The sequence below is a fragment of the Hylobates moloch genome, unplaced genomic scaffold (genome assembly GCF_009828535.3).
Source record: "Hylobates moloch isolate HMO894 unplaced genomic scaffold, HMol_V3 SCAFFOLD_21, whole genome shotgun sequence".
NCBI classification, from domain to species: domain Eukaryota; kingdom Metazoa; phylum Chordata; class Mammalia; order Primates; family Hylobatidae; genus Hylobates; species Hylobates moloch.
In genome coordinates, this window is record NW_026652296.1 from 26,616,562 (window position 1) to 26,644,342 (window position 27,781).

The 27,781-nt window shown below is 46.8% G+C and overlaps 1 protein-coding gene across 7 annotated transcripts in view; it reads right to left on the reverse strand.

The window, feature by feature from the left end:
- Nucleotides 1-579: 579 nt before the first annotated feature.
- RALY (RALY heterogeneous nuclear ribonucleoprotein) overlaps nucleotides 580-27,781 on the reverse strand; it is an 89,515-nt gene continuing 62,313 nt past the window's right edge. For 3 of the 7 annotated variants that reach the window (XM_032142804.2, XM_032142803.2, XM_058432898.1), the window contains 7 exons: nucleotides 8,499-8,763; nucleotides 7,212-7,284; nucleotides 6,980-7,027; nucleotides 4,807-4,973; nucleotides 4,032-4,145; nucleotides 3,617-3,819; nucleotides 580-931 (listed from right to left, as the gene is read on the reverse strand). In XM_032142804.2, coding sequence (XP_031998695.1) covers nucleotides 635-931; nucleotides 3,617-3,819; nucleotides 4,032-4,145; nucleotides 4,807-4,973; nucleotides 6,980-7,027; nucleotides 7,212-7,284; nucleotides 8,499-8,754 — 1,158 coding nt within the window. In that variant the 5' untranslated portion in view covers nucleotides 8,755-8,763 and the 3' untranslated portion in view covers nucleotides 580-634. Of the gene's footprint in view, nucleotides 932-2,289; nucleotides 2,339-3,616; nucleotides 3,820-4,031; nucleotides 4,146-4,806; nucleotides 4,974-6,979; nucleotides 7,028-7,211; nucleotides 7,285-8,498; nucleotides 8,764-11,474; nucleotides 11,494-27,781 lie in introns of those variants that run through there. The other 4 variants (XM_058432899.1, XM_032142808.2, XM_032142809.2 and 1 more) reach the window with 4 other exon arrangements.

Below are 27,781 nucleotides of genomic sequence, written 5' to 3' on the forward strand. Positions count from 1 at the left end.
GTCAGGGGTAGGAAAGGGGTGGTGACAAGAAACAGGAGAGGCTGGAGTAAGCAGGATCTTACACCCCACATTCAGGAGGTACGGTTTTGTCCTGATGATGAAGAGTCAGTAAAGGGATTTTAGGCAGGGAAGGGACACGTTTCAGAAAGACTGCGTGGCTGCTGGGAGATGGCACCGGGCAGAAGAAGGAAATTGGGAGGCTGGTGGGAGGACAACGTCCAAGTGAAAAACTATAGTGTCCTAAGCCAGAAGAGAGAAGGTAGAGACTGGCAGACTCTAGAATCCTTTTAAGAGCTGGGAAAGACCAGACTTAGAAGCTGGGGAAAGAGATAAGGTCTTGACCTACTATGGGGTAAACCAAGTGGGTCACAACTGCTTGACACTTCAGCCAGCAAGATGCTCATGGGCCAGCATATCCAACCCTCCCCAGTGGCCCAGCCCCACTGGCCATTTTAATCACCACCGAGGACACTAAGGTCCAGATGGATCAGTATTAGGCACCCTAGACCAGCTTTTTGGTTGGCAGAGGGGCCGGGATATCTTCATGAGAAAACACAAACCATCCCATCTCAGAACAGGTTGGGATCCAATCTCTTTATTGTCAGGGTCCCCTCCCTGTGGCCCCCCGCCAAACCTATAGAAAAAACCCAAGCCTGGGAGTGTCCTGGGGAGGGGAGGCAGTGTGGGGAAACCCCTGTACTCTACCCTCTGGCCTGGGCAGTGCAGACAGGGAGGGCTCATGGGGAAGGAGTAGGCCAGTAACTCCACCTGCAGAGGACATGGCACTGGCTGGGATGCGTTGGGGGAGGAGGCACCTGCTGCCAGCTTTCCTCTGGTACCCGCTGGGGGGTGGCATCCAGGGTTGGGTGCCCAGCTTGAGGCCTGGGGCAGCGATGCCCTTCACCTGCTGGTGGCCATTGCTCCTGTCAGGCTGAGAAAGAGAGAGAGACAAAGAAGAGACTAAGGCTGAGAGGAAGAGACCCTGGTGCTGATAAAACGGGTAGGGAAGAAAGGGTGGAATGATGTCTGGAGACAGAGATATTCTTGCACTCTGGCTGTGGCCTCATAATTTCCTGGCCATGTAACCTTGGGCAAGTCTCACCCGCTCTCTGAACCTCCATTTCCTCACCTGAGCCCATGTAACTCACCTGTGAACTATTTTAACAAGCTTTGGAAAGCACCAGGCACAAAGTGTACCAGGATGGCTGGATATGGAGGTTTGTTTGCATCCCAGGCAAAACAAACCAAGAAGTTCCAAAAGAAGACTGCATATGTAGAATTTTCTACAGCTCTTCTGGAAGCCTTTGCTGGTGGGATATCTTACTACAGCATAAATGTGTCATCTATGCAGACACCTCCCTGGGAACACTAGTGTTCGAGACCTTCCTCCACCCAAGCCACCCCAAGGGAATGGGTCAGAGAGTAGTAGGCAGAGCTAGGTGTGGCCTGGCTTTCCTTTAAGGTAGGGCAGAGTAGATGGTAAACAGCGGCCAGAGAGTGGGCTTTGAAGCCACACACCACTGGGCTGAAATCCAGGCTCCACCAATTACTACCTTATCTCCCTGCACCCTTTAGTGTCTGTTTCCACATCTATTATATTGGTACAATCATCAGCTTGTGGGACTGAAGATGAACTCGGAGAAAGCAGGTGCAGCTCCTGTCACACAGGGCATTTCCTCCCCATGAAAGAATCAAATCCCAGCCCCTAAGCCTGACACATACAGCCCTTCACAATCATCACCCTCTGATGATAAGCAGAGTCCTCTACCAACTAGGGGGGCACTGCAGCCACGGAGGCTCTTGGCCTCACCACATACCAAGGACTGTCACAGCTCTGTATGGCTAAGGCCATTCCCCTGGTGTGGAACATTGCTTCCTCAATCACTAGCAGGTTCAGCTACACATCATCTCTTCCATGATCTGGCCTTGCTCTATTGTTATCCTGCTCACACTAGGTGTTATATGTAATGGCTTATGTCTTCCTCTACCAGACTAGGAGCTCCTCAAGGGCAGAGACAGGCAACATGGCTGAGTGTGCTGAGGGAAGGAACCCTTGCTAGGTGGGCCCAGCTGGCCCATCTACAGCAGCTGCTTCCTCAGCATGGCAAGCCCCAGGCATAAAGGGGTGTGATGGGATGGCTAGATATGGAGGGGACTTCATTCTTGGGCATAGTCAGTGCTACCTGGCCAGGTATGCTTCATGACACTTCCTGCCCAATCCAAGGAAAAGGCACAACCTCCACTTCACTGCTTCCCCACCCTCTGCCCATCAGGACAGGACCCCTGTACCTGCTTACTGCAAGGCCCCATCATCCGCGTCTGTGTCCTGGCTGTGTTCCTGATAGGGAGGAGGTAAGAGAGACCACACATCACTCATTGCCAGCTCTGAGTCCTGCCCTGAGCCATTTGTCCAGAAAAACTTCAGGGTCCAGAGAGCATCTAGAGGACACAGTCAGAAGAGGCAGGAACAGCCAAGGGGAATGACTATGGGACCAGCCAACAACGCTGGCTTGGGAACTTGGGAGGGTGGTCTGAGGACCCCACACGGGCCAGTGAAGGGTGTTCTGGGAGTGGCAGGAGCCCCATTTCTGTGCAGAGAGCCTGCACTGGAGAAGGCTGAAAGCTTTATAGACTGGTGAGCTCCCCATTTCTGGGGGCATCCAAGTCTTTGTTAGGGCCTTTATGGACACTGCTATGCCTGAGAAAATAAGACAAAGGATCGGGCTACACTCAAAGGAGAGATGAGCTAGCCTAAGGCAGACCTCCTAACTGTCATGGCCATGAGCCCATCTATTCTCACGATAGAACTCAGCAGTGCTGAAAAGGAGAAAGCTGCAGATCCAGCAAGTCAGTCTGGACTCCAACCCTGGTTCAGTCCCTACGAGCTGATGCCCTGAGCACACCACTCAGCCTTTCTGAGCCTCGGTTTCCTCACAGGGTAAAATGTGGTAACAGAATACTCTGCATAGTACAGGGCTCTTGTTAAGGTTATGTGAAGTTAGAGAGTATGGTCTAGGTCTTGGTGCTCAATGAGAGCTCATTAAGTAAATGAGCAGCAAGTGCACAACCCATATCCCACAGACTCAGAGTTTGGTCTACCCTCCCACTCAGCATAAGCTCCTTGTCAAATGGCCTGCCAGCCTCAGCCTGAATAGTTCTAGTAATAGGCGGGGAGCTCACCCCCTTATGAGACAGCTTTTGCTTCATGCTTGAGCAGCAATGGCTTTTAGAAAATCCTCATGTGAAGGTGACACCCACCTCCTTGGCTGTGGCCTCCACAAGCCACCCCAGCCCTGCTCTGAAGCTCTGCAGGCCGTGTGCGCTCCCTTATGTCCGAATCTCCCCTTCTCCAACTCAAGTGGAAACCGGAGGCCAGAATGTGCCTGCACTTGGGGGAGGTCTGCCCTAGGCCTCAGTGGGACTTCTGATGGTGTCTGAGATAGGCAAGTGCCCCCTGCTCATTCTTCCCTCTTTCCCCCAGGACCAGAAACCCTGGGAAGGAGAGAACAGGGAGTTCACAGTGGGGGCAACCAGCTCAGGCTGCCCATTCCCCTGTTGGCCTCCTGAGAGTAGGAGCGCAGTCAAGTCCCAGTCGTGCCCCTGGCCAGGCCCTCACCAGCTCTTCCTCGCTGTGTGTCAGCAGCCCCTCCTCATCGCCATCATCTCGGGTCCGTGCTTCTCCCTGCGGCAGGCCTGCCTCAGAAGTTGTGTTCTCTTGGGGGGCTGGTGGCCGGCTGCCGCCAGTGCCACCACCACTGCTGCCGCCGCCGCCGCCACCACCGCCGCTGGCGCCACCTCCATCACCCTTCTTCTTGCCATCTTGAGGGGAAGGGGTGGAGGAGGGGAGAATAAAACTCAGCCTGGGGCAGCTGTCTAGGGCAGCACCTTAGCGGAAGCTGGCCTCAGCATGGTGAGTGCAGGTGGTTTGGGATCTGCAGGGCCACCCTAGCTCCTCTCTCCCATGTACTATTTCCCCATGCTCTGCCCTGTGCCCTGGTCATGGAGGTGGGTGAGAATCCTCAGAGGCTGACCTGGATTGGCCTTTTGCTCCGCAGCGATCTGCTCCAAGCGGGTCAGCAGGGCGTCGATATTGGACTTGATCTGTGTCAGCTCCGTCTTGATGGCCTGCAGCTCACTGCTCTTTACTGGGAGTGGAGGGGGGACAGGGCTGTCACCTAGGGGGCTGGAGGCTTGACACTAGCACAAAACCTCAGCCCTGTTCTTTCAACCAGGAAAGCAGTTATGTTTTTTATTTTTTATTTTTTTTCCCTGCTCAGGAAAAAGGTCTCCTCCTCAGACTACCTGGTGTCCATCCCTACAGTGACAGCACACAATTCTGAACCTGGCTATCTTTTCTCCTGATCTCTCAACTCTGAAAGGGACCAAAGACAGACAGGAGCACAGGTGTGTATGTGTGGTGTGCTCTTCTGTGTGCACCTGAGCAAGAACATGTGTCTTTTGCAATCTGAATTCCTGGGTGCTTAGTTAAGCAGTATGTGTGTACCAGAGTGAATGTGGAGTAATGGGCCTGTGTAGACCTGTCCTTATCCTTACTAGAGAAAAGATGGCACCATTTCTTCACTGGGCCCCATATCCAGCTGGACTCTCTGTGCCCAACCCAACCCCTCCTCCTAAAACATCAGCTGTTTCGTCTTAGAAATGCATGAAAATACTTGGCTGTGTTAGAGCAGAAGAACTGTCGAAGATTTGTTCTTTTATCTATTTTCCAATGTAAAAAAAAGTGATTCTATTATTTTGCTAATGATAAAAATGCAAATTACTTAGGAATATGATATAGTCACTCACACTTGATCTTGGCTGAGCTGGTGGTGATGGCTGTGGAGCGGGCAAAGAGCTTGACAGGTACGTTAGTTTTGACACGCCGGACCAAAGGGACTGTGACCCGGGGTCGCTTCACAGGGACCGCCCTGGGCACTGGCACGGGCGACAGACGGCCCCGGTAGTCGAAGAGCCTGTGAGGGCAGATGGGCCAGAGGCTGCAGCATGGTTTGTGGCCACCAGGGGGGTATTGCAGCTCCAGCTACAAACGTGTGTGGCTGGTGAGGGGCTGGGAGGCCTGCACTACACACCTCTGCTGGCTCCTAGCAAGCCCTGGGGTGAAGAGGAAGGGCTTTCCGGACCCTGATGGCTGTTGGGATCCTCACTACCTCACTACAACCTCTCCAACCATCCAGGCCCAGTAAGGGCAGGCAAGGGAGCAGGTGTTAGTAGTTATACCCCATTCAAAAGAGGAGACATCCCTAGGTCCCCTGGCACCCAGGCCTGCTCTATTACATGACCTGGCTTTTGCTTGGTCAACTGCCATCCCAACCTCTGCTCAGAGTTTGCAAATCTCAAAGCAGCACAAATCCCCAGCTAGAAATAGAGAGGTACAAGAGTGGGGGTCAACTGAGCCTACCTGAGCCTCAGTTTCCCCATATGCCAAATGAGGATGGCTAGCCACATTCAGTGTCCACCCAAGGGCAAAGCATGAAAGAATTCGGTTAAAAACACACTTTTAGAACGTGTAATAGATGAAAGGTCAGGGTACTGAGACCCTCAACTCACGAGCCCATGACCTCAGAGGCATAAGACTGAACTCTAAGCCCTTTCCTTACTTGACCTCCTTAATCACCACACCCTTCATGCTCCATTCCAGAGCAAAGGCCAGGGGCTTGGTAGAGTATCAAGGTTGGGCAGCTCAATCAGAACCCCCCCAGGGCTCCCAGGCTGTGCACTGCCCCCAACCAAAGTCATCTCCAAGCCCTCTGCAGGCGGGCTTCCTTTCCAGCTGACCAGGCAGAAACTCAGTAGGCTGAGAAGCGGTCTCTCTGACATCTGTTGCTACTACCTTTTTCAGGGAATCGCAGCCCAGGGGGTAAACTTTGGGTCAATTTTCCTGACAACGGCCAGGAAACCTGCCATCGCTGGGCAAAAGCCCCATTCTTTGGGGCTCCTTTGTTCAGGGAGCCCCTCCCTGGAGGTGGTGATGGCTGCAGATGGAAAGTCTCTGGGAATGGATCGGATCCCAGACCCTGCATTTCTGCCCCCAAGGGGAGGGGACGGCTCTGGCCTTGGTCAGAATCACTGAACCACAGAATCCCAGAGCTGGAGGAGCCTGGAGAGATCACTTGGTGCAAGCCCATTTCACAAACTGGGAAGGGAATTTGCCCAAGATCACATAATCCATTCAGTGGCAGAGCTGAGATTAGCATCTAAATCTTCTGACCCCCAGGCTAAGACACTTTCCACTACACCACACTCTCCTGAAACCACTCACAGGGGCGGGGTGGGGATGGGGGTGGACGACTGATGCTCAGAGAGGCACTGTTCTTCTTGGGCTGCCTGAGGTGGGCTAAGCTGGACAGAGGGAGAGAAGCAGGGAGGAGGAGACATTTGAGTTAGTGTCTACCATGATTTCTACTCAAGAATGTGGCTAGTGCTGTTGTAGTGGGAGCCCACAGCCTGCGGGCTGGAGTCTGGGTAGGGCTTGGGAGTGCAGGGTAGGCCACAGGCCGCCAGGGACTAATTAGACTTCCAAATGGCTGCTGGCCTCTTGTCTCTAAATATAAACCCAAGAGGCTTAGACTGAGCTCTGGGGTTCCTACCAGCTGCTTGGGCACCTCACAGAGGGAAGGGCTCAAACTCCCTGCAACCAGCGCTGTACCCTGTTGTGTATTCCAACTGGCCACATTTATATAGCTCTTGCCTATACGGTCTCCTTGAGCCTCACCCAAGGACAAGAAGGAAAAAGGGCAGTTAGCATGGTAGACAGTGTTGTATGGTGGTAGGAGCTCTGGCCTGGGCACCTGCAGAACAAGACCCCAGTCTCAGCTCTGCCACTGACTGGTGGAGCAACCCCTGGCAAACCTCTGGGCTTTGGTTCTCATTTGGAGAACTCAGTGGGCTGCACCAACAATCTCTCAGGACCCTTCCAGCTTGGCTGTTTCACGCCTGGGCACGCCCCTCCCCTGCTCACCTGTCGTAGAAGTCGTCCCGGTAGTAATCATAGTCAAAGATGTAGCCACTGGGGAAACAAAGGGGAGAGGGCTGGAGCTTAGGGACGGCCACTCAGCCCACTTTCCACAGGCCCTCATCTCCAAACACCTCCCCAAGTTCTAGACTCAGCACACTGTCACACCAGCATTTACTCCCTCTGTGGAAAGAGAGAGTCATCCCACCCAGACAGACAGACAGTCAGACAGCCCCACCTGTATATGGCAGATGCTGCTCTCTTTAGCCCCTTGGGTCTGTCAGGCTTAGGCTCTCCAGCCATGTTGATGTCTGTGTGGAGGGAGAAGGCAGAGTTGGAATGCTAGCATGACAGTAGTGTGCCCACACACATCACCCTCATGCACACACACAGCAATTCATGTGCTTACATGGCATACACATGGATTCTGCTCACTGATGGTGCCAACAAAGGTCTTCATATATCTAATCTTCAAACATTAGATTCATATCCAGGTATCACATGGATATGCCTGTTTACATGTCCATACACTTTCAGATCCATCCATGCATGCTCATAAACATGTCATCCCCTCCGCCCCACCACACACACACGTCGAGTATTCCTATATGCATTCTCAAATACACTCACGTAAATGCGTAACACATCAGGTACATGGGAACACATACATAGAGCCACCCTCACACACACATTCACATATCCAGGTAAGAAACTCACACACAGGTAACGTGTACTCTCAAGTACACTCAGTATAGACAACTACCCACATGCAAATGAGCCAATGCACATTCACATGGATGTTCTACCAAACACCTTCATGCCTAGAATAGTCCTTACTACATGAAAAGGTCTCAATAAATACCTGGTAAATGAATATATGCATATCTGCTGACACATTCAAATATATTCTCTCTCTCACACACACACTACACCTATACATACAAAGGTATGAGTCCACATATCTCCACATGTTCAGTCAATCCATATACTTCTTGTTCAGGAAAAAACACATATAGATACCCCTTTTCAAACATACACATATACACAGGAGTAAATGCACATGCATGAACACTGTACATACTTCAAGAGAGACCACTAGCATAGTCATATCACATGGACATGACACCAAAGCCAAGCGTATTCACACTGTCTTTGTGCTCTCAGGCCCTCCTGCTCGCTCTCAGAAAGGGTTCTAACCTAAGTCATCTGTACCCGGTGTAACAGGCTGTTCTAGGCCACTCTGTTCTCTTTCTCTGGAGAATCTGCATTTTAACTGGAACTGTAAAGCCTGTCACTAAGAAGCTCTGAGAAAGCAGAGACAGGTCAGAAGTGTTTTCCAGAGGCTTCTAAAATTCTTCCCTATAGGGATTAATTTTATAACTACTTAACTTAAACATAGCTTATAAATTTATAAAATCTCAGAGCAGTGGTAGCGGTGAGAGAAAGAGAGAAGGGGGTTGAGAACTGGATAGTGATAGCAGCTACTGTAGAGAATACTAGGAGAATATAGTGGAGAGAGGCTTACCCAGGGTCTGCCCGGCCAGCACCCGCCCATTCTCTCCCAGCACAGCTGCCCGGGCATGGCGCTCATTGGAGTACTGAACAAAGGCATAGCCCTTGTGCACAGAACAGCCGGCCACACGGCCATACTTAGAGAAGATGGTCTCCACATCTGATTTCTTCACCAGAGCTGTGTTGAGGTTTCCAATGAAGACTCGAGAGTTGATGGACTTGGGGTCATTCTTGTTGGTTACATTGCTTGCCTGCATCTTCAAGGACATGGTGCCCACCTGAAGAAAAAGAGCCTCTGTGAAGCTGGGTCCCTGGGCTGGGCTCAGGGACTGCCCATGGCCCATATCCTGGATAAATGAATTGCCTCTTACCTTCCTTAACCCTTATAGCATCCAGCCTACCTGTTCCTGCATCTTGTTTTCTTATCATTATTACCAAGAGTTGCCATATATTGGCTGCTGACCTCATGCCAGGTGCTTTACATACATTCCCTCATTTGGTACTCATATGATATGCAGAACCACAACATTTTACAAGGGAGAAATCTCACATTCAGAGAGGCCACAATGTTAGTGAATGGCAGGGCTGGGATCTGACTCCCTGATCTGCTTGACTCTAATTCTTTTGAGTCTACTCCTTTAATGCTTATCTAAAATGTTATCCCATTCAGGATCTAAATTTGAAGATCTTCAATGTAGAACCATGGTCACATGGTATTTGCAAGTGATGTTTACTCTAGACTACCACCATATGATGAAAATTGCAGGGGCCAGGCATGGTGGCTCACAACTGTAATCCCAGCACTTTGGAGGCCGAGACGGGTGCATCGCCTGAGGTCAGGAGTTCGAAACCAGCCTGGCCAACACGGTGAAACCCCGTCTCTACTAAAAATACAAAAAATTAGCCAGGTGTGGTGGCGGGTACCTGTAATCCCAGCTACTCGGAAGGCTGAGGCAGGAAAATTGCTTGAACCCAGGAGGCGGAGGTTGCAGTGAGCCACTGCACTCCAGCTTGGGCGACAGAGCAAGACTCTGTCTAAAAAAAAAAAAAAAAGAAAAGAAAACTGCTTAGTCTGATCCAGACACAGACCTGTCTGAATTGCTACCAGCCATTTTGAAAAGGGTATGCTAGCTAAGCCTGATATGGTTTGAATTTGTGTCTGTGCCCAAATCTCATGTCTAATTGTAATCCCCACAGTGTTGGAGGTGGGGCCTGGTGGGAGGTGACTGGATCATGGTGACTGAAATCATGGATTTCCCCCTTGGTGCTGCTCTCATGATAGTGAGTGCTCGTGAGATCTGGTTGTTTAGACGTGTGTAGCACCTCCCACTGTCTCTTTTCCTCCTGCCTGGGCCATATGAAGACGTGTCTACTTCCCCTTCACCTTGCACTATGATTGTAAATTTCCTGAGGCCTCCTGAGAAGCAGAAGCCTGTACGGCCTGCAGAACTGTGAACCAATTAAACTTTTCATTATAAATTACCCAGTCTCAGGTATTTCTTTATAACAGTGCAAGAATGGACTAATACAAAGCCTCACCAGGCACTCACTGTGGGCTAAGGGTGGCATACAATACTGAATAATCCCAAGATCCCACAGGTGAATGTCATGATTACTCATATTTTACCAGAAACTGAATGACAAGTTCATTAACTTACTAGTAATGAGCATTCGAACCCAGGTCAGTCTGTCCCTAAAGTCTATTTCTTTCAACTTTATCATTTTGCTTCCCAGAGCTAAAACCAATTTAGATACCACAGAAAGTCAGCACATTCACCTGAGAATTATTTTTAATAAATTTATTTTTTAGTTACCCATATTAATACTAACTCGTTCAAATTTTGTTCTGTTTGGCTTAGAGATGAGACTGCACCTACCCTTTGCTCTCTATATTTTGGCCAGGTCTTTTACCCCAAAGGGCTGTACAAATTTTTCCCTTAACAGTTTACGGCTGGGCATAGGCTCCAAGAGGGAAGGGGAAAGGAGAGAAGCTCAACTTCAGTAGGAAAAGCCTCAAGTTAAGCCTTGGCATTTGCAGTTCCCGGCCCAGTCTTCTGCTCATTGGTATGGGCTGATGTCACTCCCTTTTGGAATCCTCCTATCTCAATAACCTAACCTTAAGGCCATTTCAGGTGATAAAAGACTCCAAATAGCATATATAAAAACTTTCATCAGTCTGCCAGCCTATTTATCTAATATTTTGGGGGGATTTCTTTTCAGTGAACTGGAAAAGATACATCTGTATCTCTTATCCCACTAGGGGTAAGAGACTCTTTTTCTCTTAAATCCTCCCAGCCTGGAAGCTGGCATGTTCTGACCAGCAGGTGGTACTGTTTACAAGGAAATCATAGGCTGGACCTGAGCCCAACGTGGGAAGAAACTGCTCCCAGGGTTAGGCTTAAAGTGAACCCAATGGATATACTGGAGTCAGGAGTGCATTATCTCAGATAAAGGAAAGAGGCTGAGAGGGTCCCATCACTGCTACTGATGAAGGGGCTGGTGCCAGCTTTGGAACTGCCTTGGAAAGAGACAGACTCTTGTTACTCAGTTTACCTATGGTTCCACTCATCTACACTTATCAGGCAGTAAAGGACACAAAGGTAATAACACACTGTGCATATGAGGCAGGAAACCCTCAAGGCATGTTGTTCCCATGGGCTTGCCATTCCTCACAGTTTTCGCTGACAGTCCCTCTCCCACATGGATGACAAGCCATTCGAGGGTTAATTCCTTGTCTATCCATGGGTATACAAGAAGTTAATAGGGCCCCTGTGTGGGCATCAGATGATTCTCTCCTAGGTGGTTCAGCTGAAAGCGCTATAGTTTTGGCCCAGGGAGAAGCCACTTGCTTTGGCTAGAGGGAGTCAACCAAGCCTGGGGTGTGGATGGAGATACAAAGAGTGACCTCTACTGGGAGCCACAAGCACCACTGAGCAGGAAGCATTTGCTGAACAGCTGTTCGTGGTATTGTGACGAGATCAGTACTCACCTTGACTGGTTAGCCAAGTGTTTAAGGTTTGGCCCTGCCCGTCTTTTCTCTCATTCCTTGGGGTTTGGAATGATGTACATAAAAGGACTCTGCAAACCCTAAAGCCCTCCACAAGATCTTGTAATTACACTGGCTTGCACCTCTTTATTCCAATACTGCCATCTGCGAACCCCATTCTAGATGAGGGTAAAGGTCAGAGTGGAACACATTCTGTATAATGCCAAGGAGGGGCAGCCAGAAGCCATGGCATATGAAGATCAGTTTTCTGATCTATAGAGGAGAGACTTGGGAAGTGTATGTATGTGGTTCCAAGTGCTGCTCTGGGTGAGAAATCTGCAGTTAAAACGAGAAATGCTCACCTATGGCATGCTCTAGGTACCCAACCTCTGAGCTCCTCGTCTAAACAGCCCCATATTCACTTTCATGCCCTGCACACTCCTTTGGAAGGCAGGATGTGCTACTGTTGTGTGGACTCCCTCAGCCCAAGGAGACAGGTATCTGTGGGGGTGTACAAAGGCTTGAGTGACCACACACGTTGATGAGGCTCCTCTAAGTGAGGGATAGAGGTGGGAAAGAGAATGAAAAGGAGGTAGAGCCAGGCTAGGTCTCCCTGAACTGCCAGGTTCAGGTATAGAATCCTAATGAGCCCAAGAATTCTAAATTCAGACATGGTATTCCAGGTTGTTAGGAACATCACAATTTATTAGCTTCACTCAGAACCTTCAAATGTTTAAACATATGGTACATGGGTCTCTATTTGTACTCTTATTACTCTGCCCTGCAAATGTTATAGGGCAGGCCTGACAAAACTCGGGGCACAGTAAGTGTTCAATCAATGTTAGGGAGGGAGTGGTTAAACGTATGTCCCAGGAGGTGGTGAGAAGGTCTAGCTGTGGGCTGCCTTACGTGGTTAGGACCACTGGGGCAGAGGTCCCAGATACCATTTTCTAATCTTTCATCCAAACACCCACTTCCACAGACCAACTCAATCCCTCCCACCCAATTCTTGCTATGCTTTTCAAGGTTCCCCCCTAGCTTAGAGTGGGAGCCCTAGAAAATATTGACATCCATTCAGCAGGAGCTACTTGACTTGGTAAGCTATTTCCTGCCCTGGGCCAAGCTCTGCCTCACGGATTAGCTGTGTAATTGAGAGCAAGGTGTCTGCAGCCCCCAGGGGTCCTAGGTTTAGCAATGAACTGAGGAGAGGTGGGTAGAAGGATTGCTCTTGGTGGTTGGGGGAGGGAGAGAAGCAAATTTGTTCCTAGAGACTTCTGCAATGTCAGATGAGCAGGGACCTGTGTGCACATGGAGCTTATAAATGCTCTTACTCAAAAGAACAGAAGTTTTACCCACAGTAAAAACTTGGCCAGGATGCTACAGCTAGTGAGTAGCAGAGACAAGACTACCCCATGGGTCTTCTGACGCTAAGTCTAGGGTCCTTATATTCCATTTTCCACTTAGGGCTGGTAAGAGACAGGCCCCCAGGACACTGAGGAGCTGGGAGATAGCATAGTGTCTCAAAAAAAAAAAAAAAAAAAAAAAAAAAATGCTATGTTTGAGAAAACTAGGGACTGGCTCCCCAATGAGTGCCTTCACCTTTACCTGCAGGAGAAACAATTGCTGCGTAAAAGCTGGGTCTTTTAAGCTAATTAAAATCCACTAGGGAAACAGGCTTTGAAATGCAATTTACAGCTCAAAGGGATGGGCCTGCTTCTCCAGGCTAGTAACAGCAGAAGAAATGTGGCAATAACAAATTCATTTTTTTCCAGTTGAAACATTTCAGCTGGAAATTGTTTTTGAACACAGGAGAGCCAAGCCTGAACGTGGAGAAAAGTGACAGGGGTCTGCAAAGGTAGAAAAGCCCTAAAAGTTACCTCTGAACTTTGGGTAAATGAGACACCCAGAGAGCTGTCACAGTAAAAACAGCCACTGGCTGGGCACAGTGGCTCACGCCCATAATCCCAGCACTTTGGGAGGCCAAGGCGGGTGGATCACTTGAGGTCAGGAGTTCAGGACCAGCCTAGCTAACATGGCGAAACCCCGTCTCTACTTAAAAAAAAAAAAAATAGCCGGGCATGGTGGCGCATGTCTGTAATCCCAGCTACTTGGGAGGCTGAAGCAGGAGAACTGTTTGATCACGCCACTGCACTCCAGCCTAGGCGACAGAGCGAGACTTTCCGTCAAAAAAAAAAAAAGGACAGCCACTAATTACTGAATGCTGCACAGTATTACAGTATTTAATTCTCACAACAGCCCCGTGAGGAGGTGTTTGACATAGGGAAACTGAGATAGGTTCAGAGAAGCAAGGTAATTGGTTAATAGAGCAAAGCCAGAACTGGAATCAGGACCTCAAAAACAGGCACCTACAGGGGCAAGATTGCACATGGCACAGGGATGCCTTGGGTTCTGACTTCCCCGGCAAGATGATGTTACCTTGAGTCAGCCACACACGCTCTCCTTGGTCCTCGCCCTTTCCCTTTTCTACTACAATTCCTCATAGTTGCACAGAATTTTAGTGAACAAAGCCAGTTTGTATCTCTTATAGTATGAATGTGCCTCCTCCACCAAATCTGTGTGTTGAAACCTAATCCCTACTGTGATGGTATTAGGAAGTGGGGCTTTGGGAGTGATTAGGTCCCAAAGGGAAGGGAAAGACCTCAAGAATGAGTTTAATGCCTTAAAAAAAAAAAAAAAAAAAAAAAGAGCCCCAGGCCAGGAAGTGGCTCACACAAGTAATCCCAGCACTTTGAGAAGCCAAGGTGGGAGGATCCTTTGAGGCCTGGAGTTGGAGACCAGCCTAGGCTACATCACAAAACCCCATCTCTACAAAATAAACAAATAAGAGGCCCAGAGAGCCACTTTGTGTCTTCTATCATGTGTGAACACAGTGAAAAGATGGTTGTCCATGAAACTGTTAAGAGGGCTCTCACCAGACATCTGTTGCCCAGGCTGGAGTACAATGGCACGATCTTGGCTCACTGCAACCTCCGCCTCCTGGGTTCAAGCAATTCTTCTGCCTCAGCCTCCTGAGTAGCTGGTACTACAGGTGTCCGCCATCACAGCCAGCTAATTTTTGTATTTTTAGTAGAGATGGGGTTTCACCATGCTAGTCAGGCTGGTCTCGAACTCCTGATCCACCCTCCTTGGCTTCCCAAACTGCTGGGATTACAGGCATGAGCCACTGCACCCATCCCGCCCCATTTTATAAATGAAAAAAAAAAAAAAAAAAAAAAAAAAGAGGATCAGCAAAGGTAAGTGACTTACTTAAGGTCAACCCAACCAGCTGGTGAGGGGAGTGTAGCTAGGGGTCCTGAATCAAGGCTTCCTACTTGACACTCTCCACTCCACTGTCTCAATGGTTGTCTTAACACTCTAACTCTGCCTTGTCACCCCTCATGTGCTCCAAATCCTGCCTATCAGATCAAGTCTAGTCTCAGACACTCAAAGAACTCTGTAAATCCTCGCCAGCACTGAATCTCTTCAGTGAAGAATGCTCATTTCAAGGGAGGAGCTGCTGCTTTAGGTCTTGATGCCCCCAATGCTATTTATAGTCTCTGTCTTGGTTCAGACAAGAGACTTGTCTTATTCTCCTGCACAGGGATGAGGGTCACAGCAGCCTGTGGCCAGCTCTCTGCCCTTAGATAACCCTGGGGACATCCGGGTGGTTCGGAAGGAAAATAGCTACTAGTGATGGGAAGACTATTTCTGGAGAAAGTCAAGCAATTAGACTCATCAGTGTCCAGGACCTCCTTGGTCCAGAGGCTCCTGCTTTTACCAGGCGGCCAGGGATGACAGAACATCTATTAATCTCATTAAACTGGCCAAGCCCTGGTTCATTAGCAGTGCCCAAATGATTATTACTGGCCAGACGGAACTAATTTCCCAAGGAATACTCTTTAGTTCCTGACCATTCCCACTCTCATGAGTCAGCTCCCTGCATGTCAAACAGCAAAAGCTCCTGGATGGGTGAAGTGTAAGCAGTGCAGGCTACAGGTCCAGAAGGCTTGGCCTTGGCTCTGCTGTTCTTAGTCATGTGACCTGAAACAAGTCATGTAACTTCCCTAGGCCTTCTCGTCTTTAATCTGAAAACAGAAATCTCTTCCCTGATTACCTTTCAGGTCTGATACAAGAATCAAATAGGCTAATTGATGTGAAAGTGCTCTGTTGCATCTGTCATGTACTATCAAAGGATATGGATTATGCCAATTTCTATTATTACCCACTTCCTATCTCCTTCACTCACTTAACAAATATTTCTTGAGTGTCCTCATCTGTGCTGGCACTGTGGAGATGCTGGGAAACACAGTGCTCACCAGTCTTCTGCTCTACTTGCTTTTCAAGAAGCCCTCTCTCTCTGGGAACCTGTTTTTTAAAAACGATTTTTTAGTACCAAAGGACAAATGCGCATGAAATAGCAAAAATAGCTCAGGCTCTAGAGTCAGACAGGACTGAGTTCTAATCCGAGACCTATCACTTGAAACTGTAACTGTGGCCATATCCTTTCACTTGCTGGACCTCAGAGTCCTCAACTGCAAAATGGAAATTATACCAACCTCCCAGAATTAGGATAAGAACTGGAGATAATATGAGTAAAGTGCCGGTATAATGGGTGGGACTAGCAGGTATTAAGAAACTGGATAACCCAAATGCTCTATGAAAACAGATGAACCTAGCCTGGCACTCTAGCTCCTCCGCATCCCAGCCCTGAGATGATATGTTCTTTACTATGTCATCTCCCTGTGTACCACACTTTGCCTGAGAGTAAGGGAGTTGGGGGTGGGGAGTAGGGCGGCTATGCATGTTCTCCCTTGTCCTAGTACCTGCAACCAAACCTAGAAACTTCATAAAGGTGTCCCCGCCCCATTCCTGTCAAACTACTACTGTATGGGGCTGGGAGAGGACGGAACACCGGCCAGGAGGGGGTTCCAGCTTTGCTGAGTCATTCTCACCCCTCAACTGTACTGTGCAGTCCTAGTCCTATACTACTGACATTGGTATCCATATCTAATAGGCCCTGAGAGGATACCCCAAAGCAGAAACAGAAGGCAGGCCTCAGTTATCTCCCCATAGCACGCTCTGGGTATATAATCCCAACCTCCCTGCATCTTGAACACTAGCTCTACTCTTGTCTGTGGCCTTAGGCTGAGGCTTACCATCTGTGACATGCTCCCCTTCATAGTTCCAGGAAGGGGAACTATGTTAAGGAGGGATGGGTAGGTAACTTATGCCTATAATCCTCGATACTGAGTTAGAATTAAGGACCTACAAATGATTGTCAACCTCTTTATTTTTTGCCAAATAAGTCATCCAAACACAGACTTATCCATCTGATTGTAATTATAAATATCCGAACACGGAGCTAATTATGGGCCGGGTATTATCAACTAACTAACCAATCATTTATTTATTTATTTATCCAGCAGTTGGTCTGGGACCTCAAGCAAATCCCAATCCAGCAGGGGACATCTACCATGGCCACAAGGCACACGTGCCCTGAGATGGTCTACTGCCCAAGCAAAGTAGTCTGAGAGATCAGAGAAGGGGTAGGAGCAGCATGGAAGGCTCTACCAAAAGGGAGAGTGTTTAAGAGGAATTCCCATTGGGTAGTGACACCAGAAGAGGCCTGGCAGGAGGGAGGAACAATATACAAAATGTATCCCTTTCTCCTCTTTGATCCCCTTATTCTCCTCTTCCTCCTGTACACAGAGCTGGAAATAGAAGTTCGAAATACAAGAATGTCTTCACTGCTGTCTCCTGCTTCCCTGGATAGATGCATACTTATTCTTGCCTTGAGGGAGAACAAAAAGGGAACACACAATTTAATATGTAGAACTTTATACCAGGCACTGAGTTGAAAGCTTTACAGGCATAATCTCTTGTAATCCTGATCACAATCTAATGAGATATATAGTATCATCTGCACTCTACAGATACAAGTGAGACTCAGAAACAGCTTAATTTGTCTACAGTCACATTAAGTTGCATGCTTTGGACGGAAAGACCGAAGGGCTTGTCTGATTCTAAAGCCTGTGTTATTCCCATTCCACTAGATTGCTCCCACTGAGCCCCCATCCACAGGAAGAATGGTCCTGGCTTTGCTGACATGCCATATGACCTAGGTTTTAAGCCATGTGACCACAAAAGGTACTCCAGGCCCAAACACGTGATCATGATAATCATCATCAATACCTGTGGAGTACTTACATCCCAGGAACTGCACTAAGCCTTCTGCCATGAGATAGTGATGATATATGTTGTGACCATTTCATATATGAGGAAACCAAAGCCTGGTGTCTGGTCTCGCTCAAGCCTGGAAATGGCAGAGGTAGGATGAATATGTGTAAGACCAGAGCTGGTCTCATAATCTTGGTCCAGAACAGCTTCAAAACTGGGCATGCCCTGTATCTGCCTGGAGGTCAGTTTCTTCCTCTACCTCCTAACACTGATCCTTTGAGCATAAACTCACAGGGCCTAGCTGAAGGCATACTCTCAAGTCCAAGAGCCAATCAGCACTTGCTGTGAGCTTTGGGGATGGCCCCCGCCCCCTTCCTACGCCTTAAGAGTTGGCTCCTCACAGTGATAATGTGGCAAGATTAGTCACTGCTTGCTGTTGGTTGATTATAGCTATTCTTTTCTGTAAATGAAGTTTAAAAGTCATCAAAGGGTTTGTCAGCTGTGACTTACGAGCCTCTTTCCCACAGGGAGTCAGGCAGTGACAAATGCCCGTCTTGTTTTGCCATCCATTACAAGTTGGAAGGCACCATGTTCCAATTACTGGAAACCCCGATGGAGCTCAAGGAAAACCCTGCTCCAGGCTATGGCCATTACTCAGGCCTGGCAGGGCTGCCATAGGCCCAGGCCCAACTGGGTAGGAATGGAATAAGAGTGTTCTTCTGATTTTGTGAGCAGGCCCCTTCTACCCTTTAACTTGCGTTATCCCTGGTGGTTTATCCTAGACACATTTCACAGACAAAAACATGGGTACCACGTGGGCTGTCTGAAAGTATGCAGGATCAAGACTGCTTACGACAGGCAGACATAAGGAAATAAGGTCATGCTGTCCTATGAACTAGGTAGGAAATATGATGTTGAGGAAGGGTGGAGAAGGCAGAGAACAAAGTATGTAGGATGCTCAGAGAAAGTAGAGAGTAAAAGGAGCCTTACAGATCCTCTAGAGTAACCAATGGCCTCAGTACTGAATACTCACTATATGTCAGGCCTATCAAGCTAGATGCTGTGGAACCAGAGATGAATAAAGTCCCTGGTTCCTAGGATATGCCACATGATCTAGGGAATAAAAACCTATGTCATGTGGCATATCCTTGAGGGTAAATAAGAAAAATTAAGTCTCAGAGAAAGGGACTTGCCCAAGGTAACAAAGTAAGTTAGGGACAGTGATAGAAAAAGAAAGCAGATCTCTACCATTTGTGATACAGAGAAAGTACAGTGACAAGTGAGCCCTCATGTGGAACAGGCTCCTTACACAGAACATGCCACATAACTCCCATTCAAATCCTACCTACTTGCTTACTTACCACACCTTTGACCTCTGGCAAGTCCTATAACCTAGTCAAAGTTTCAGAAAACTTACTACAGAATTGTGGAGAAGATTAAATAATACACATACAGTGCACAGCAGTAGGCAAATCTTAAGTACTCAAAATATTATTTACCATCAAATAATCCCCAAAACAGTACTCTGAGGCAGGTATTATTAATCTCATAATCAAAAGACTGAGGTTATTTTTCACACTGTCACACTAACTTAATAAGTCAGTACTTCTCAAAACTATTTGCGGTGAAGAACCAGTTTTTTTCTTTTGTTTTGCTTTTTAAACTTCACTTTGAATAACACAGCTCTAAGCCACTCTTGCCCAACCATGAACTTCTATGAAACCAAAGCAAAGAAAACATGAAGTTTACTTCATTTCTTTCCAAGTCCTTGAGCCTGATTGTTTTTAGACATTGGTGTCAGACTAATTTACAAAAACTATCCAATTTTTTTCCTTTTCTTGTCTCTCTCTTAAGAGAGAAGGGGATAGGCAGACTAAGGACTTGCCACCAAACACTTCTAGTGGTGATTTATCTTGGTCTCTGCTCTATGTCATGCTACATCCTGCAAGAGAAGACAATCTAGGCTTAATGGGGGACTGGAACCACTTTCCTGGAGCCTGGGGGTATATTCCTGAAGAGTCTGGTATTCCAGACCCTCTCTCCATACTTTGACGAACACCAGGAAACCAGCCAGGAAGGTGAAAGGGAGAAGAAAACGTTTTCTCATTTTCTGTCTTGTATCATGGCTGTTTACAAACCAGTCTTCTCTCTCCATCTAGGGAGTTGAGAGGAATGGACAACAGATTCATTCCTGAATGCTACTGTACTTACCTAAGACTATGACTGGGCAAATTGAGTAGCTCTTAACCAGTGTTCAAAGGCACAATACTGCACCTTCAATCTTCCATGTGCGCGGTCAAATTTTCATCAGTGTACAAAACTGCTTTTTGCTTTGAGCTTATGTAGTGTTATCTTTCAGCATAACTCAGAGCTGAGTGGGTCATATGACACAGTGTAGAGAGAGGTAAAGCTTGCTGTGTGTAGGAGTTAAATACATGGCTTGACATCAAGCAGGAGCCAAAGCCTGAATCCTTACTCCTGTGTGATAGGACATGGAATGTCGTCAGGAGAGAACTGAAACCAAATGCCTTCACTCTGTTAATGAACTGGCTATGACATGACCTTTGCGAAGTGTCTATCTTACCTGTAAGATGGAGATAGCAATACATATCTCTAGGGTTGTTAGAGGATAAAATAATTCATGTAAGCATTCAGAACAGTGTCCAGCACATCAGACAGCAGGCGAATATATTAGCTCCTGCTGCTACAGGTTGAGTATTCCTTATCCAAATGCTTGGGACAAGAAGTATTTCAGATTACAGATTTTGGAATATCTGCAGATACTTAACTGGCTGAGCATCCCTAATCTGAAATGCTCCAATGAGCATTTCCTTTGAATGTGATGTTGGCACTCAGAAAGTTTCCAATTTTGGAGAATTTTGGATTTTCAACTTACGGATGCTCAACCTCAATTATTATTGTTGTTGTTGGAACCTGCAGTAACTTCCATGTGAGTACAAAAGAGAAGGTGGCCAGTTCTAATGGAATATTAACCTAGAGCTGAACTGTGATCAAGGAAAAAAATACTATCACGGTGGATGCAATAAAGTCTCTTCAAGTGTGTCACCAAAACTCTAGTATTTGGAAATGTGCCTTGAACATAAAAGGAAAGACAAGAGTAGGTACTTACTAAGTGCTGAATGAATAAATAAATGAGCATCTGGAACAATGCAGCTGCCAGAGCTCATAAGGAATACAACTTGAGAAATTAGGTGGAAGACGATGCTAAGCAAAGGTTCCCACCAAGGCCTCCTGTGCTCTGAGGACCCGCTAGAGGAGATTGGGCTCCCCTGCTGGGCAACAGGGTCCCAGGGGCTGGTATTTCAAGAAGCCCCCAGTTGCTCACTATTCGGTATCTCTGATGGAACTCCTACATTCCGTGGCTGCTGTATTCTGAGTAAGAGTGCAGAAGGCTAGGCTGTGCCATGGTAGTGCATCCTGTCCTCAACTCCCAACCTGTATGAGAGGGAGGCTTAACTCCTACCACAACAGGCATAGCTCTAAGTTAAAATAGTAATGGGGGCTTATTAGCTTTGGATTCCTCCTTGCCTGTAGAGCGCTGGGGCCTGAATCCCGTGTCTACTAGCTGTATGACCTGGAAAGGCACTTGACTTCTCTGAGGTTCACAGTTCCCCACCTGTAAAATGGGGATAAAAATCCTTGTAACACAGGTTGTGGTGAGGTTTCAAAGGAGATAACATGCTCTGTTACCTGAGATGTGCCACATAAGCATAGACAGGAATATTCACAGGACGGATAGCTGCTGCAGGTCTTCCTAGACAGAGGCACCCAAGCAGGAAGCCAGTAGGCTGGAAGCAAGGGCTGGATGGTGCACAGCTCAGCACTCCAGCCAAGTGCTGTGTCCCTCAGGTATCAGGGCAGTTGATTAAAATCCTTTCATGCAGAATCAGTATTTTGCTCATTACAACAATCCTTCTCCTTGAACACACTGAATGGCACCCCTCACAGCCCCAAAGGCTTGACCCTATAAGACAGCATATGCATCAACATGTATTTTAAATTTCCCACATTCAGACAGGGGAAGGAAGGAAGAGGTGACTTCTCTCCAGGGTGCTGATCCAAACATAACTTAGGGCTCTAAGCATCATTTCCCACAGTGCCACGTTTGGTCTAAAGGGGACCACTGAGAATGATGCCACAGTCGCAGCCACTCTGCCTTTGTCTCCCTGGTAACAACGTTAACTCCACAAACATTAATAAGCATCTGCCTCCTGTGTAATCAATCAAGTGTGCCCCTGCCACCTCCTGTTTAAAATCCTTCAAGGGCTTCCCACCATAAAGAATCAAGTTCAAATCCTTTAATGTGGCTTACAAGCCTCTTCACGAGTTAAGGCTACCAAATCTATACACAACAATCCTCTGAGTGGTTATATGTCATTCACTTTATAAATGAGTAAACCCTAGTGGGTTTAAATCCAGGATCAGCACTTACTAGCTGTGTGACCTTGGACATCTCATTAAACTCCTTGAGCCAATGTTCTCTATTAGGCAAACCCTAGTGCAGAGAGTAAACCCCAGCGCAGAAAACATGCCCAAGGTCAGAGAGTGAACATGTCAATGTGAAATGGGTTCTTCCAAAGGGATGAGTATCATACTCCAAAGGATAGACTCAAGTTCAAAATCACCTTTTCTTAGATTAGTCATTGAGAGGTAAGTATGGGGATAGGGCATTGTATGGTTCAGGTGAACCCTTCCTTTCAGAGCAGCTTAGACACTGTCCCTTGTTTGAGGCTGCCACCCTGACCCCTCTCTCACTCCCACAGCAGCAGCATCATTAATAAACTTGGTGTAATGAACAAAATGTTCATTAGCATGTAATACGGTATACATATGCATGCTTATGTCCAAGAGGCCCTGCTACCATAAGCTAAGCATCAAACAAAAGCTAACCAATGAACCACTGCAACTTCACAAAAAACAGCCCTCAAAACGACAGGTATAACACACCCAATGCCCAGTGAACTTCTAAACTAATCAATTCAACTGATCATGATAGAAGCAGCTTTGGTATCTATGGTCTTTCCCCCTTCTCATTGTCTTAGAAAGAATTAACCCTTCCTGGCCCCCTTCCCCTCAAAAAGGAGGTGCTACACTAAACAAGCTTCTACACTGCAACTGGTTAAAAGAAAAAAAAAGTTTCTCCAAAACTGTAATAGGCGTCTCAGCTGCAGGAGAAAGGGCATGGCTTTGGACAGAGACAGAACAAGGTTTAAATCCAGGATCAGCCACTTACTAGCTGTGTGACCTTGGATATCTCATTAAACTCCTTGAGCCAATGTTCTCTATTAAGCATATACGTTTCCCCCACATACTGTTATTCACCACACCCTCCTCATTTGGCCTCAATATTTTTAGAATGTAGCCCCCCTCTCTCCATTCCTACTACCATTCTTTAAATAGTCCTCTACTGTCACCAGAGTAATATTACCATATCATTTCTTTGTTTAAAACAGGTAAGATCAGAGTTTTTTTTTTTTTTTTTGAGATGGAGTCTCACTCTGTCGCCCAGGCTGGAGTGCAGTGGTGCCATCTTGGCTCACTGTAAGCTCCGCCTCCCAGGTTCACACCATTCTCCTCCCTCAGCCTCCAGAGTAGCTGGGACTACAGGCGCCCGCCACCATGCCCAGCTAATTTTTTGTATTTTCATTAGAGACAGGGTTTCACCGTGTTAGCCAGGATGGTCTCCATCTCCTGACCTCGTGATCCGCCTGCCTTGGCCTCCCAAAGTGCTGGGATTATAGGCGTGAGCCACCACACCTGGCTGGTTTATTTTAAAATTCTTAACCAATAATTTGGGTAAGAATTTGTGCTATTATATTGAGTATGTTTATTATTTGAAATTACCATATGAAATCATCTAACCCCACCTCTTTATGGGACATAACTGTTAGCATGTTCGTGTATTTCCTTCCAGTGTTTTTCTTGTGCATTATGTTTGGATTACATGGTTAGATAACTCATTCAACTCTGTAGCCTAATTTTTTCAATTAGCATTATAACACATTTATTACATATATTATAGCATATTTGTCCTTACTGCCACATGGTTTTCGGTAAGCATCATTTTTTACACTGCTGCTTTAAAAGCTCATGGTTTTCCCTGAGTAGATTTATCACAGTTTAGATTGGTGGCCTTTTAGGCTTTTTCCAATTTCTCACTATTATAAACAATAGCATCTGAGGGAAAGCTTATTGTATAAACTAGATTATTTCCTTAGGACAGACTCCTGGAAGTGGAATGACTGGTCAAATATATGGACATTTTACTGACTCTGGCAACACATTGCTTAACTGCTTTCCAAAAGTGTTATACCAATTTACACTGTTATCTCCAATGAATGCCACTTTCATGGCAACCTCGCAGCATCATGTATTACCACATTGGGCAGGTGGTGGGTAGGGAAAGCAGAGTTGAATTAGTAGGGAAAATCAAATCCTCATTATTGTTTTCATGTATATGTGAAGATGTATAGTCTACTGTGTTTACTAGTTTTTGAGTCTACAACGTTTTGAGTGCCATGAAGTTACTGTAGGTTCCTAGGTAGAGGAATAACATGCTAAAAAGATCTACTCATTTATCAAAAAATCATTTATTGTCCACCTATTACTGCCAGACACTGTATAAAAGTACAGAGGTTAATAAAGTACAATCTCCCCCCTGGAAGAATTTATAGTCCAGTCAGTGGTGCAGACCTCAAGAAAACCAGAACCTATGTTTCATCTTGATGAGGTCTATGACAGGAGCAACTAGGAACTTGGAGGCATGTCAATTACCTAAGGGACAGAAAGAAAGGGAGAAGACTCAGACAAGAAGAGTCATTAATAAGTTCCAATCTTGTCCTGAAGGATGAATTGAAGTTAACCCACACACAGGTAAGAGAGGAAACAGCATAAGGAAAGTTACAGAAGTTTGACAGAGATCCCACATTTAATGAATAATACGATGTATTGTGGTTTGCCCAGAATCCAGGATGTAAGAAGAAATGATGCCGATGATACTAGAGCGCCTAGCTGAGATCAGATCAGAAAGGGCTTTGTGGACACTGAAGAGTGAGCCATCACCCATTCTGATGTCGTACACAGCCCAGTGCTCAGTAAGGAGGCACTCATAAGTCCCTATAGCTTCTGAGCATCTGAACCACCAATCCAACCCCTGAGCAGAGCATCTCATCTTGTGCCAAACCCTTTTTGTCTCATGTATTAGTCTTCTCTCCTCAAGCAGCATATAGATTTTTGGGCACATTGCTAGGCATGTGGTAGAAGCACCAATAGTGCCCATGGATCCATTAATTGGAGGTAATAGATGCAATAAGACATACACTCCACGAAGCCCTAGCTGTCCTGGCAATAGCCCCTGCCAATCTCAGTAGACACTCAGTCACTGCCTCTCCTGGCAGGGACTTCCTGCCTCAGAAAGCTACCTCCCACTTCTTGCTCATTCTGCCAAATAAAAAAATGTGCCTGGGTACAAGAAGCTATAAAGTATGTGATAACTACGGAGCACATTGGGTGGCCAGGAGGGAGGCTGGGTAGACATAAATCCTTACCCACAGTATAATCCTCAAGCCAAGGACTCCCTTAGCCCTACCTGCACGTTTGGAACACCCCCCACCCATAAAAATAAAATAGGTTTTTCCAATTGAGTATGTTAAAAGTCTCTTTTGAGTAGCTGCTGACCTTCTCTAAGATATTACTACTTTCTACATTAGTAACAGCGACTTTAATGATGTCAAAGATATTAACAGGATTATTATTTTAACAATCAATATAATAGCAAGGCATTCTTGCCCTGCTAGTTGTGGTATGAGCCGTGGGCAGTGGGGTCTGATGTGCTGGCTAAGATCCATCTGAGGAGACTGTATTAAAATAATCTGTTGCAGTGTCATCTCTCCTCCCAGACTGACTGTGAATTCCTGGACAGCAGGGACCACAGCCTATTTCATCTTGGCATCCCCACTGCCATCAGGACAGGCTCTAGCCCAGAGTGGGTGCTTAGGGAGTATCTGCTGAATTGAACTCCAGCAGAGCCACATACCACAGACCCCATGCCCTACCCCTGCTTCCTTCCTTATCTATGCTGTCTAAGATACAAAGCGGCAGGCTGCATAGATGCTAAAGCCAGGAAAAGTTGGAGAGACAGGAAGGCAATATCTTTGCAACAGCCCAATCCACCCCAGCATTTAGGAAAGAATGTTTTGTAATATAAATGATCATTATATTAAATGCTTATTACATGGAAGATACATTGCTAAGTATTTAAATTCTCATCCTTACAACTCTTTGAGGTAAGAATTATATCAAGGTCACAATGGCTCTTTTTGGGGCTGTTTTAGGAAAATGACTCTGGAATCAGACTACCTGGGGTTCAAATCCCAGCTCTGCTATATGTTGGCTGTATGATCCTGGGTAGATGATTTAACCTCTCTGTGCCTGGTTTTCTCATTTGTAAAATGGGAATAATATTACAGTACTTTTTCCATAAGGCTGTTGTGAGAATTCAATGAGATAATGTTAAGATAATGCAAGTTAAGTGCTCAGGAATTTTCTAAATGAAAATGGTACTACTATTGCCCCCATTTAACAGGTAGCTCAAAATATCATACTCAACATTGGGTAAGGTTAAGAGAGAGACAGCTTCATCAATAAAGTGCGACTGTAACCAATTTCTTTTTTTTTTACTTTGAGACAGTCTCACTCTGTCACCCAGGCTGGAGTGCAACCTCGGCTCACTGCAACCACCTCCCAGGTTCAAGCGATTCTTGTGCCTCAGCCCCCCCAAGTAGCTGGGACTACAGGCATGCACCACCATGCCCAGCTAATTTTTGTATTTTTAGTAGAGACAAGGTTTCGCCACATTGGTCAAGCTGGTCTCGAACTCCTGACCTCAAGTGATCCACCTGCCTCGGCCTCCCGAAGTGCTGGGATTACAGGCTTGAGTCACCATGCCTGGCCTGGAACCAATTTCTGATATGGTGGTGGTAGCTGGGGCCAGGAGTTTTCTGAGTAGAAACCCACTGATGGGACGTCCCTGTAGAAAACTCTTCGGGAAAGCTTTTGTTTCCCACCCCGTAAGGCAGATCCAGCCACTCCCTCCTCTGGACCCAGATACTCTCTGCTGACCTCTACTGCAACATCTGCTGCACTTTTGTATTTACACATCTGTCTACCTCCGCAAAATTCTGAACTCCTTGAAGGCAGAGACTGTTTTATTAATCTTTGCAATCCCAGCCTCCAGCACTACACTAGCAACCAGTGAAATTTCTGCTAGCGAACAGGTGAAAGAATCCTAGGTGGGCGCTTTTCAGTAAATGGTTTCCCAAGGTATGTGACACAACAACTCCTTAACAGTGAACCGTGTAGCAGATGTTTGTGAGATGAGCTCAAATTCCTCATCCATCAGCAGAACAGAAGGAGACGCAAGACACTGATGAGAAAGAAAATAAAGAAGAAGGCAGAGTGAGAAGCTGGGGGTCACTGGTGTCATTGTTCAGTATACTACAGGGAGCAAAGGCAACAAAAGCTTGAGTCTGCAGCCCAGAGACTACTGAATCTGGGCTTTCTGTAGTGGGGAGTATGTATAAGGACAGCAGCAAAGGCCAGAAAATGCCATCCTTGTCAGCAATATCAATAGTGACAGAGATCCAGCCCTCTCTCTATTATCTGGTCACCCTGAGATGAAGCCCAACCACTGGCCCCACCAAGCTATCTTAATGGAAAGAATACTGGGCAAAGAGTTAGGAGACCATAAGTTGATCCCTGATAATGTATTAAAATTTTCAATTAATAAATATTTCTTGGCTAGGCATGGTGGCTCACACCTGTAATCCTAAGTATCAAAATTTTCAATTAATAAATATTTCTTGGCCAGGCATGGTGGCTCACGCCTGTAATCCTAATACTTTGGGAGGCCAAAGCAGGAGGACCTCTTGAGCTCAGGAGTTCAAGACCAGTCTGGGCAATGTAGTGAGACCCTGTCTCTAAAGCAATTAAAAAATTAGCCAGGCATGGTGGTACATGTTTGTAGTCCCAGTTACTTGGGAGGCTGAGGTGGGAGGATTGCTTGAGCCCAGAAGGTTGGACCTGCAGTGAGCCATGACTGTGCCATTGCACTA